Source organism: Solanum stenotomum, chromosome 2, assembly GCF_019186545.1.
Source record: "Solanum stenotomum isolate F172 chromosome 2, ASM1918654v1, whole genome shotgun sequence".
NCBI lineage: Eukaryota > Viridiplantae > Streptophyta > Magnoliopsida > Solanales > Solanaceae > Solanum > Solanum stenotomum.
The window spans coordinates 24,881,058-24,893,591 of NC_064283.1; the positions used below are offsets into that span (position 1 = coordinate 24,881,058).

Sequence of the window (12,534 nt, forward strand, 5' to 3'; positions counted from 1 at the left end):
TACAATACACCTAATATTTAATTACATATCCCACTATATCAAAACTAAACTTATAATATGATAAACATTTGATATTAAATGAAATTGAACCGATGGCGGCATGAACCAAAGCTCTTCTTACATTTAAACCCAAAATTATATGTCATCCAATGATGAGATCATCATCACCCATAATGGCCCTAACTTCCTCCTTAGCGCGACAATAACCAAAAGAACAAGATGTTCCCACCTTTTTGTCAGACCCCGATGACAACCATTTAAAAATCAAATATTTATTCATCAATATATAATAATAATAATAATAAATTTATGCTCATATACATCCTAGAATAGAAAAACTATAGCAAAACTTAGCGGCATAAGTAATGTATCTTTTACCTGAAACTTAAGCATGAGTTTTTCTTCTCATGTTCGTTCGCACTGTAAGTTTCTACCTCCTTCTCTTTTCTTTTCTAAAATAATAGTTTATTTAAAGTGACAAACTCCACTAACTTATTATAATTTTATGGGACAAGTGGTAAAGGGTATTAAATAAGTTATGAACTTGGGCCATTAACTATCAACTATATTAATTATCTAATAATATTCGTCAAATAAATACTTGTAGTTAAAAAAAATAGTTCAAACTTCCCATTTAAGATTTATGGGAAGAGTCGTTTATACTATAAATAGGTCTAGTGCTCAAAACAATCTAACGAGTCACTACATTATCAAAAGAGTAGAAAAAGACCTAATTAACCATGAGAATAAATGTCAGACAACTTCTACGATCATATGTACGCTCTATACATCCTTTTACCGATCGTACTTGACGTCCAACAAACTTTTACTGAAAACTCACTTTCTGAACTCAAACCACGAGCCTTCAATCTTTCAACGAGCCGTAAAACACTGCTCGTACACTGACCTTTAACCTTAATCCTTGACCTCAGGCTTGGAACCACAGATGGCCAACTAGGGGTCGTATTTTATTTTTATGGACCATACTGGATAGTTGCGTATCACTTACTGGAAATTAAACCTAAAATTCTTGAAGTCTAAATACGAAAAGTCAACCACGACCCGTACTCCCATGTATGAGCCGTAGACTCTAACCATAGAAACCTTGCACAAAAATTTCACTAAGTTTGAAACCCAATCTATGAGACAAAGTAAGAATCTTATTACCACGAACAACCCATCCCGTTGACTTGTAGATTCCCACATGATACTTGACAAATTCTCAAATTTCAGGACATCATCCATGATTGGGATCTACGGGCTATATAACTTTGTACGCAGCATACTCCAATTCATAAATCAGTTGCACCAGCAACTTTCTGCAATTATTCCTTTTCATATCAACTTTCCAACTTTCAATGTGTTACGTAAACATATTACATAGACATACTAATCTGAAATGTTGTACTGAATATCATAAAATGATGCAACGATCAAGAAGAAGAATATGCAACTGAAATATACTAAAAACTAATGTAATTGACTACAAGGTTATGCAACAAATAAAATGGAATAGTGAGAGATACTAATAACTAACATATAACTATATGAGCTAACCATAAAGTTTGATGTATAATCCTCAACAAAAGGGCTGAATATACTTTATCACAATATAAAGGTTGATCTAAGCTAATTTGGTACCACTAAGCTAAAGTTTGTAAAAGACTAAGGAATCAATACTCAACTAACAGGTGACCCTTATAACCCCATGGTGGCATGTAGTTTTGGGGCGTAGGGATTGCTACTAAAGATCTCAGTCCTCAACTAACTGGTGAGTCTTCATCCTTAGGTCCATTCGATGCTAAGTAAAATCCCAACGGAACATGCAATAAAATTGTAAATAATAATAATATGATAATACTCAATAATATTAACAATAACTTAATAGCTCATGAATTATGATATAATTGATAATATTTGAGAGATGCTTTATCTGAAAGTATCTTAAATTCTAAATTTGATCATATGAGACATGAAAATATCTATTTGCTAAGCGTTCATGAAAATATTGTCAGAAATACTAAATTATAGTTTGAAAAACATACAATTAAACCATCCTTGATGAATAATATGAAAAACACTAAAAAATCATACTTTGCATAAGAATCCTAACTATTGTAGAAAGCATCGACTGAGAAACAACGTTTTCTTTGTGACTCAATGGGTGAAAATATATTCATTGATGAAATTTCACATACCAGAAATAAAAGCCCTATCTTGAAACTTTGAACTAAAGCTTGATGCTATGGAACCCTAGTTCTTGTTTGAGAGGAAACTTGAAAGAAAGAAAATCTGATTTTTAGGTCTTACGCATGAAAGAGGAGGGTTTAGGTCGACTAGTTACTCTAAATCTCACTTAAAATAGTCTTAAACGATGTAGTATAGGGATTAAAAGAGTGGAAAAAATAAAAATAACCTTGATTGAAATCTTAGTTCGGCATATTCCACGAGGGCATCTACGGTTTGTGGTTCCATCTACGGATCGTAGATCCTTGTTCGTAGTAATCAGAGAGAAATATAAGTTTATAAAGTTTAATTCTATGAGAATCATCTACAATCTGTAGATCAAACTATGAATCGTCAAACGTGTTCATAAAAACAATTTTTTAAAAATATTTGAACTTGAAACTACGAACCCAATCCACGGTCTGTAAAAGGATTTACAACCTGTATATTTAGTGTGTGTTGTTCAGATAAAAGTTCATGTATCTGAAGCTGATCTACGACTCAAATCTATGACTTGTAATAGCTTTACGAACCATAAACTCAACTCATAAATCTTAGACCAAATTTCTTGTTTCTAAACTTTGGTCTCCGAGCCTCATCTACGAGTCGTGGTTTCATCTATGGTCAATAGATGTTGCTCATAAAACTCAAAGTTCAACAGACTTGGATAAATTTATTAACTTTCATGAGCTGATCTGGACTTAGTAATTTTTCAGGTGTTACAATATTAATTTATACATGTTCACAACCTTGCTTGCCTCTCTCCTCTCTCCATCTTTTCCTCGCCTCTTTCCCTGTGTATGTGTATTATAGAATGTATCTAGTATCAAAGATACATGTATTTAGTAGCATTGATACATGTATTTGAATTGAAATTTTATACAAAATTATTGATTAGTGAAACAACATATAATTATTCAAAACTGTAAAGTGGACTAGCATTTATGGTATGAATGTTTGTGAAATTAGATAGTTTTTCAAATTTAAAACCAACTCATTTGAAAATAAAAAAAGGGATGGTTTCAAATATATACAATAAAGTAATTAGTTTTAACAAGTATAGTCATGCTTTATTTTTATTTTTTTGGTTTCCCATCCGGTGTTCGGTACCCACATTGGAACCCGACTAAATTCGGATTCACGCCAGAAAGTCCCACATTGGGGGGTAAAGCGCTCCCTAACAAAGGCGATTCCGTACCCAAGGGGGCTCGAACTCGAGACCTCTTGGTTAAGGATGAAAGAGTACTTACAACACCACAACCCTTGTTGGTAGTCATGCTTTATTAACATAAAAAGGTCAAAAATCATAGAAAGTATACACAGACTATACAATATAGCAAAATTCATAGAAAGTATACACTGAAGATACAATATCGATTACTTATAAATGAGTTATATATTGAATATACACTATGATACAGTCAAGAAGTTGAATATAGCTTAACTATACATGAAATATACTTTGAGTAGACATGAACTATACACTGACTATTTAATCTCGATCAACTCAAAAATTATCTCTAAACAGTCCTAAATTTTAAATATAAAATTTTCTCGACGTTTCAAGTCTTTTGATATATAATTCACTCGAAACGATTCACGTTTCTGGTATGTCAAATTTTATTTTTTAAAAAAAATAAAGAAAGAAAAACAACGTATAAGAAGAAAAATATGCACATGAGGAAAACACAAAGGAGGGGGAGGAGAAAGAGTCATTAATGGTGAAATTGAAAGGAAGAAGCAATTTGACCAATTTTCATAATTTTAAAAATTAGACTAATTTTGTTATATAAAGCAAAAGGTTGAATGATCACATTTTAGCATATTTTTCTAACAAAAAAAAAAATAAGGACTAGATTATTTGAAAAATAAATCGTGCAATTAAAATATCCCCTTTCGGTAAGATGTAGTTCAAGTACTCGGTCCAAAGAAATTGGGCCTAAGGCTCCTAGCCCATGGTGTCAAAAAATGTAGAACTCTCATCCATCCTTCCTTCCACCCCTTTTTCAATACTCTGATTACAATCATCCTTTGCCAGATACATGTATCTGGCACACTCAGATCTATGTGTATCTCAAATATATGCAGGTCAAAGCAGGTAATTTATTCTATACAGAATGTATTTAACTATGATTTGCATGTATTTGTGATATAGTGACGCTCTCGCTCGCTTCTCACCATAAGTATCTGTATTTTATAATGCATCTAATATCAAAGATACCTGTATTTAGTATGAAAAAGATACATGTTAACTCTCTTGCTCGTCTCTCTTCATAGGTATGTGTTTACAGAATGCGAATGGTATCAATGGTACGTGTAATAAGTTTATTTGATACATGTATCTGACTTGAAATCTAAAGGAGTTGTGTATCGAACTTAAAATTTGGTATGAACTATTAATTAGTGCGACAATATGTAATATTTTAAATATAGAGTGAGTTAGTATTTCTGGCAGAAATGTTTGTGTAATCAAGTAGTTTTTCCAAATTTAAAACCAATCCATTTGAAAATTAAAAAATCAAGACCAACTTATTTGAAAAGCAAAATTACTTAGATATACGCTAGTTTGTAATATTACGAACCTTACTAGATTTTGGTGTGTCCAGATACATGTATCTTGGGATACATGAGGTCAAAATTAGATGTAATTTGTTCTTGATACACTGTATTCAATGGGATAAATAACAAATCTCGCTTGCCTCCCTCCCATCTCGCTTGCCATTTTCCTATGTACCTGCCTACCTGGTATCCGAGATACATGTGAATCACACTAGATACGTACAAAAGCATGTATTTAATACGTATCTATTATGATTCACATGTATTTGAAATACATGACTATCTTACTCGGGCTCCCTTCCCATCTCGCTCGCCTTTCTCCCTATTTTAATATATCTGATAGCAAGAAAAAATATGTATTCAGATATATCTTCCTCAATATATGATAAAAATCTCTTAAGTAGTGGTAACATACGTAATTATTTATAAGTATAGATAAAATTAAGAGCAACTTTCACATATAGTAAACACAAAATTCATATTTGTATGTTATAGCAAAGTTTGCATAATTGCGCTCCATAGCAAACATGCTATGACTAGGCTATTTCGTTATACATATATACAAAAGAAGCAATTGTATAATTCGCTGGCTCCTCTTCAGATTTGTATAGTTTCGCTGGCAGGCCATTTGTATAAATTGTTGTCAGCCTCTCATTTGTATAAATCGTTGAAAGTCTCTCAATTTAATTTTATGTGCTTGTATATCTGTATAAAATTTGAATTTGTATACAATTGAATCGAAATAAAACGTTTGTATATCAAATATTGTTCTCTCTCTCGCTTTATGCAAACATAAATTATACATTGTATTTTGTATAATCTGTGTTTGTATAAAGCGAGAAAGAGAGAAAGGCAAAAGAGAACTGGACAGGGGAATATTTGTATTGTATAATTATAAGTGTATAGGACGAAGATATATGTATTTGCATGTGTATATACAATTTTCTCTCGCTTTATACAAACAGAAACACAATTTATACATTTCTGTTTGTATAAAGCGAGAGAGGCGAGCGACAGAGAGAGCGAGCGACAGAGGGAGAGTGGCGAGCGAGAGTTTGAGGGAGACAGGCGACTGACAAATAGTTTGCTACAGGGCACAATTAAATCAAAATGTGGTTATACCATTTAATTTGATTTAACAGTTTGCCATTATGTACAATTTTCCCTAAAATTAATATATGTGATATGAATATATGTCTAAAAAAATATTTTTCCCTTAAACGATCTCCTTACCAGTAAAATGCAATCCAAGTACTCGATCCAAAGTAATTGGGCCTCAAGCCCTTAGCATGTGGTGTCAAAAAACATAGGAACTCTGATCCATCCATCCTACTACCCGTTGTTTTCAATATTCCAATCACAATAGATTTTTTTTTAAAAAAAAAAAAAGTGACAAGCGATTAGTGAAGTTTGTTTTTCGTTATGAGGAAAACTTCAAGACAAAAGCAAATGAATTAAGTCTACACGATGAGAGATTAATAGAATTAAAATCCTAGACATTCACTTCTTTTCTTAATTTTATTTTCTCTCTCCTTATATAAATTTTATTTACATATGAAACAAATGACTAGTTGATATATATAAATTAAATAAGAATTTTTTTACAAGATATAAACTTGTGAATCAATTTTTGTATTTGAAAAAATCTCAAATAATGATTTGAAATTCCCAAATTATGATTTTTGGAGAATTTGAGATTTCATCTCATGATATGAATTCATGAGGTGAAATTAACGTAAAATCGCATGTTCTAAAACTAATTTCATCTCATGATTGTATATTACGATATGAAATCGCATGTCCAAACACCTTCTTAATCTGCACGAAAGTTGGGGGTTACTGGCTCTTGAACCAATGCAGATTTTCTGTCCTAAAATTTATTTTTATTTTTTAAATTGGTGATTTTGTTTAATAAAAGAGAGACTTCAATTGAGAATGAAAATATTATTTGATCTTCGATATCTTGATTGTTCAAGAAGTTTGACCGTCACATTATTGGAGCTGGACATGCTCCATTTACATTAGTTACAACTTACAAGGAGGGAACGTCAAAGAAAATGGTATTAAGTAAATTGAGATAACTATTTAGGAATTATTTGGTAGAGTGTATTAGAAAAATTATATTTATATTAGTTTTGTATGTTATTAGTAGCTTGTTTGATACAGCTTTTTAACTTATATATATATATATATATATATATAGTTAATGTATATTTTATTTGGTATTAAGGTACGCATAACTAATAAAGGAAAATATATGGTATTAATAATATAAAAAAAAAATTAATGCTTGCATTAGCATGTTTAAAGACACTATTACACTCAAAACATATTCCACGTCCTTCTCATTATATTTGTGGAGAAAAATATTTCTATTTAGAAATTTATGTGATACAATTTCTTTTTAATATACCAACTCAAACACAACGAATAAAATAAACTCAATATATTTAATATCAGCATTACTCATATATTATATTCAACACTATTCATATACACCTTACCTGAATATGTGTTGTGATTGTCAACTTTAATAGCACATAGATTGAAATCTACAAGTTTTTTTGCAAATGGTTTTGAAGTTGTTGTTTTCTTCTTTTTGTCCTAATATATTCCGACGCCAGCCAGGCAACTGATGAAATATTGTTGTTACCTAATGTTCTTCATTTGGTTACTGCTATATGATTTAGATTGAGAATTCTAAGTTTGATAAAATAAAATAATAAAAAAACAACAGACTGTCCCATTCTGATTTATGATCCTGCCTGCCACATGTGCTCCCTTTCCATGAAGAAACAAATTAAATTTAAGCAAGTGGATATCAAAATTCTTGTACCCATTATAATACTTAAAATGAACTTAATTAGTACACTTACATAATTTATTAAAGAATTAACTATATATAAAACTAGATTTGATAAATACATAGGTTAATTAAGTTGCACCCCATCATAAACATCTAATAACCATGTCTCTCCTCCATCATGGGTGTAAAAAGTGTTCCACAAATAAGTATTATTAGGATAATTACACAAGGGTAATAATTATTACTCACATATCAAAAATAATGTTTAGCGATAATTAATTAACGATAATATCTTAATTGTCACTAAATGTATATTTTTAGCAGTAATTACAAGTAACAATCACATTTTAATACCTTTATTTAAATGCTGCTAAAGCCTATAATTACATTAGATCAGTGACAATTAACTAATGTCGGTAAAAGTTTTAACACTCTTTGTTAATATACCTATTTATTGCCACTAAAAGTTATTTTTGTTGTAGTGATTGAAGCTCTTAATCCACATTCACCTCCAACCATCATATGTGTATGTAATGGTTTTGTAGTATTATTTGTCTCAACGCTAGACAGGAAAAATAGAAGAATTCAAATCGCTAAATAGAAAATTGAAAAAGGCCAAGCTATGAACAATACTCTTTTCAACAATAAATAAACTAAAAAGCTAAAAAATCGATATCTAAATTGAGGCTTACTCATTTAAGTGTGATCGTAGATCTGGTCTTTGAATTAGTGAAGATGCAATATGCAACTAGAGAGGAAGAAGCTTAGAGGTTTCAATAAACATATAATTAAATGTTTATGCTTAATAATTAGAAGCTCCTATAATATGTTAGCCATCAAGAGAAAGGGATTAGATAAGAAATGAATAAATCTAACTAGTAATCTGATTGACAATAAAAAAAAAAAAATTGTTTGTTTTTGCTTAGAAAAATTACAAAGAAAAAAATAAATAAAATTGGAAATTAATTAGAAGAGCCACTACAGAATATCTCTAATAATAGCATTGCTCTGAGCAGCCTCTCATCCTCTTTTGTTATTTGATCCAATCACCACCTTTAATTCTCCATTCTAATAATTGCTCTTTCTTATCATCCTTTTCATCATAATAATTGTACCTATTCCACAGCCAAACAAACTGTTTTTTTGTAATATCAGTTTCCAATTTTATATATTTAATAAAAACCACTATATACTTAGCTAATTATTATTAATTTATTCAAAAAAATACTGAGAAATGATCAATAAAAAAATGAAGAGAATCTCTAGCATTCTCACATGGTCATGTTCCAAGTGATTGTATACCATGTGACTTCCTTGATTCTTTTTAATCATCAACATAGTAAAAATAATTTATTGAAATATTTTTCACACTTCATACTAATTATTACTACTAATTGTAGCATTACTTTTAATTTCATTGCTTTACTCTTTCTCTTAATTTGTTTGAAAAAAAAAATGTTTCCCTTCTTTTATTCAACGTATCTTTAATTTAAGACCGCAAGATTCAAAAAGAAAAAAATCTTAAATTTCATGTTAAATTCAAATCAGACAAATAAATTAAGATAAAGAAATAATCGTTATTCATGAACTTCGAGTGTCATCTGAATAATTAAATTGAAAGTATTAAAATATCTTCACCACTTTCGAAAATGAATAGGAAAAAATAATGTCTAGGTAAAAATGAAAATGAATAGGAAAAAGTAATGTCTAGGTAAAAATGAAAATCTCTAGTCTATACTCTATTGTAGTGTAATGAATAATTTTTTTTACTTTTTCTACCCTTGTTGACCTATGGATATGACGAAAAGATTTATGCCACTCTGTAGTAGATTTTGATGTTGAATATATTCTCCTAACACCACGTGGATGTGCGTTGGAAGAAGGATCCAGGCCATTAAGAAATTAATATTATAACCCCATGTGAGACCTACGTGAGAGCATCATTTATTTTTTATTATAGTAATTAATAATACTCCTTTCGTTTTATCAAAAATAATCGTCTCATATCAATATATAATTAATTAAACCTATAGTCAATATGACATTTTGAATGTGAACATTTCCAATACTCTATATATTGATGTCACTATGTTAAATAGAAAGTGTTGATCGATCTAATATGAGACGGAGGGAGTACCTGCAGTAGGAGGAATTGATGTGGGCTTTGACATAAGGGCTGGAAGTGCAGGTATTGGGCCAGCAGGTGTTGGAGAATAGATATGGGCTGGAAGGCCCATTGTCTGTGACTGATGATGAAAGTGATAGTATGGGTACATTGGCATCATTGCCTGACTTGGATACACTTGAGAAAAATGCCCATTCATGTAGCCCCCACCATTGTAGCTTACTTTCTGTGCACCATGAAAAATCAAAATTTTAATGCGGGTTTCGAATACCGGATGAAAAAAAAAAAGGCTGAATAATGAAAATTTTTTTTTTTTTTTTTTTTGTTGGTGAACTTACATGATTGTAGTTCATGTCTGTGGCAATATAAGCTGGAGAGTACCTGCAAATATACATACCAACAGTTGATATAATTATGTCTCTATTTTTCAATTTATAAGATAGGAAATTCTTTAAAACAATTTGATCATGGTTGCCATCATTGTTGTATCAACTATGTAAAATAAATTAAATATTGGGACATGCCTTACTTCTTTTTAGAATATTTTAAGTAGTATTCCTTCCTTTATTTAGCAAAAAAGGTTTGATATGCTCATTAACTTTGCCATTTAAAACTAATATATTTATCGTTATAAAAGTGACATATATCCTTTTTCATCTAAGAGAAAACAATTTTTTTTTTTTAACTATTTTACCTTGGGTATAGTCAAAAATCATTAATTATTATAACTTAGTATGTCCACGCTAATTTAGACCATGGTACGCCAAATCTTACCGCGTAAAGGAAAAAGGAGGGAGTCTTGTTAGTAAGAATAAGGTCTCATTTATTTGCATTTAATGGAGGTCTGAATCTGAATGGTTCAGACATTAAGTTATATGAAAAACCAATTAAACTAGAATAATATGGAGATCCAAATCAAAATAAAAAAATTAGAGAGTAATTAGGGTTTAATTATTTATATATTTACCCATAGAAGGGAAGAGGCTGATGATGGTGCTGATGGTGAAAGGGTGAAGCCGGAGCTGCAGCTTGGGGTGCCGCAGCAGGATAGTACCACTGCACGTGACTTGCAGGTGATGCTGAATTAGCCCTTGGTCCTACCACATTAGCTCCTTCAACATTTTTCAATAAAAAAATAAAATAGAAATTAGACTTCACATAATTTATTATCACAAAAATCTATCTCTATTCAATTTCCATGTCAAATCAATAGATGCATATATATTAAGTGTTTGCATATAGATTTCTATACATAATCATGATCAATTCATAATACTATAGTTTCATCTTATAAGTTCCCTTAACCATGGTAATTTGATGTAAACATTGAGTGTCAATAAATTCAGATTCATTATTTAACATGATAAATTATAGAAAGAGAAAAGTATTGAAAACATTCCTAAACATGACGTACATTATCAATTTCATTCTCGAACTATTGTCAACCTTACAAACACCTCTTTACTTGACTAATTGAACTTAAATACACTTTGATCTTGCAATATGAGTGATATTCACCCTTAAATTCTCCCCAAATTTACGGGTACTCTTACAATAATTTGAGACTACTTGCTATGTATTCATATGACAGATCGGAGATTTATCCGGGGTATCAAAATCTAGTTAATCTAGTAAAAAAGTATTTTTAAGACTATCAGTAATTCAAGATGAAACTAATAATTTGCGTCAAGGAAAAAATGTTTTCAATACTTCTCTCATATAATAAAATTTTCCATAAGAGGTACCTTGTTGAGGAGGAGGAGGGGGAGTGATAGAGGGAGAGGGGCGAGAACGACGGGCGCCGAGGGACGCGAGATTACAGTTGGCTCGGCGCCCGTTGATAATGGGAGTGGCATCCTCGCATGCTTTTTTGGCTGATTCTGCGTCCTTAAAGGTCACCTATCCAGAAAGAGGCGAAAAAAGATTGAGTCATTTTACATAAATTAAAAAGTAGTAAACGTTAATTTGTCATACACTAATCTTGTAAAAATAAATGTTATAGAGATTTAAATAAGACAAGGAGAATTGATAACATACAAAGCCATAGCCTTTGGATCTTCCGGTGAGCTTATCGGAGATGATGACAGCTTCCAAGATGTCACCATACTTGTCAAAGTGCTCTTTCATGGCTTCCTTAGGAGTTTCCCATGCCAACCCTCCTACAAACACCTTTGTTAACGTCGTATCCCCCAAGTTGTTGTGGTTAATATTGCTCATCGTCATGTAGAGAGAGAGAGAGAGAGGACTAATGAATGAAGTTTAATTAGACTTCAAGGACAGAAAATAGAGGACTTAATTGAAAAAACAACTTCTTCAAGACTATATAAACTTGAGAAACAAGAGGGGGAGGAGGAAGTTAAAGGGGGTTCGGGAGATTATGGAATATTCATCATATAATATACATACTATATGCACACTATACTTTATACATTAATAATATATATAAAAGGATTTCCAATACTATTAATAGCCTAAAAATATATATTCACAAGTAACTAACTTACCATAAAAAAATAAAAAAAACTAGGAACATAATCTAAAACATAGGAAAATTACTTGCTTCAAAATGTTACTCTCCCTGTCCTAATTTATGTGGCGTTTTTCTAGAGTCAAACGGTTTAATTTTGATCAGAAATTTGCTCATGGACTCTTAAAAAATTTTGAAATACAATTTATATATTTATAAATTACGTAAAAAGTACTATAAATCACAATAGTTGATAATTCAAAATAGTTTTTTTAAAAAATATAAACTTATTTGAATTTCAAAATACGAAAAGTACCACATAAAATGAGACAGGAGAAGTACATAACTTTT

The 12,534-nt window shown here is 30.8% G+C and overlaps 1 protein-coding gene across 2 annotated transcripts; it reads right to left on the bottom strand.

Annotated features, from left to right (window-relative positions):
* Positions 1-8,499: 8,499 nt before the first annotated feature.
* LOC125855323 (probable RNA-binding protein ARP1) lies at positions 8,500-12,087 on the bottom strand. 2 transcript variants are annotated; one of them, XM_049535041.1, is made up of 6 exons: positions 11,754-12,087; positions 11,462-11,615; positions 10,684-10,828; positions 10,055-10,097; positions 9,729-9,942; positions 8,500-8,706 (listed from the first exon to the last, which is right to left on the bottom strand). In XM_049535041.1, exons 1-6 carry the CDS (start codon positions 11,937-11,939, stop codon positions 8,660-8,662), a joined length of 789 nt encoding a protein of 262 aa, XP_049390998.1. In that variant the 5' UTR covers positions 11,940-12,087; the 3' UTR covers positions 8,500-8,659. The 2 variants fall into 2 exon arrangements, with proteins under 2 accessions (XP_049390998.1, XP_049390999.1); XM_049535042.1 differs by having other exon boundaries at positions 8,500-8,726.
* Positions 12,088-12,534: the final 447 nt, after the last annotated feature.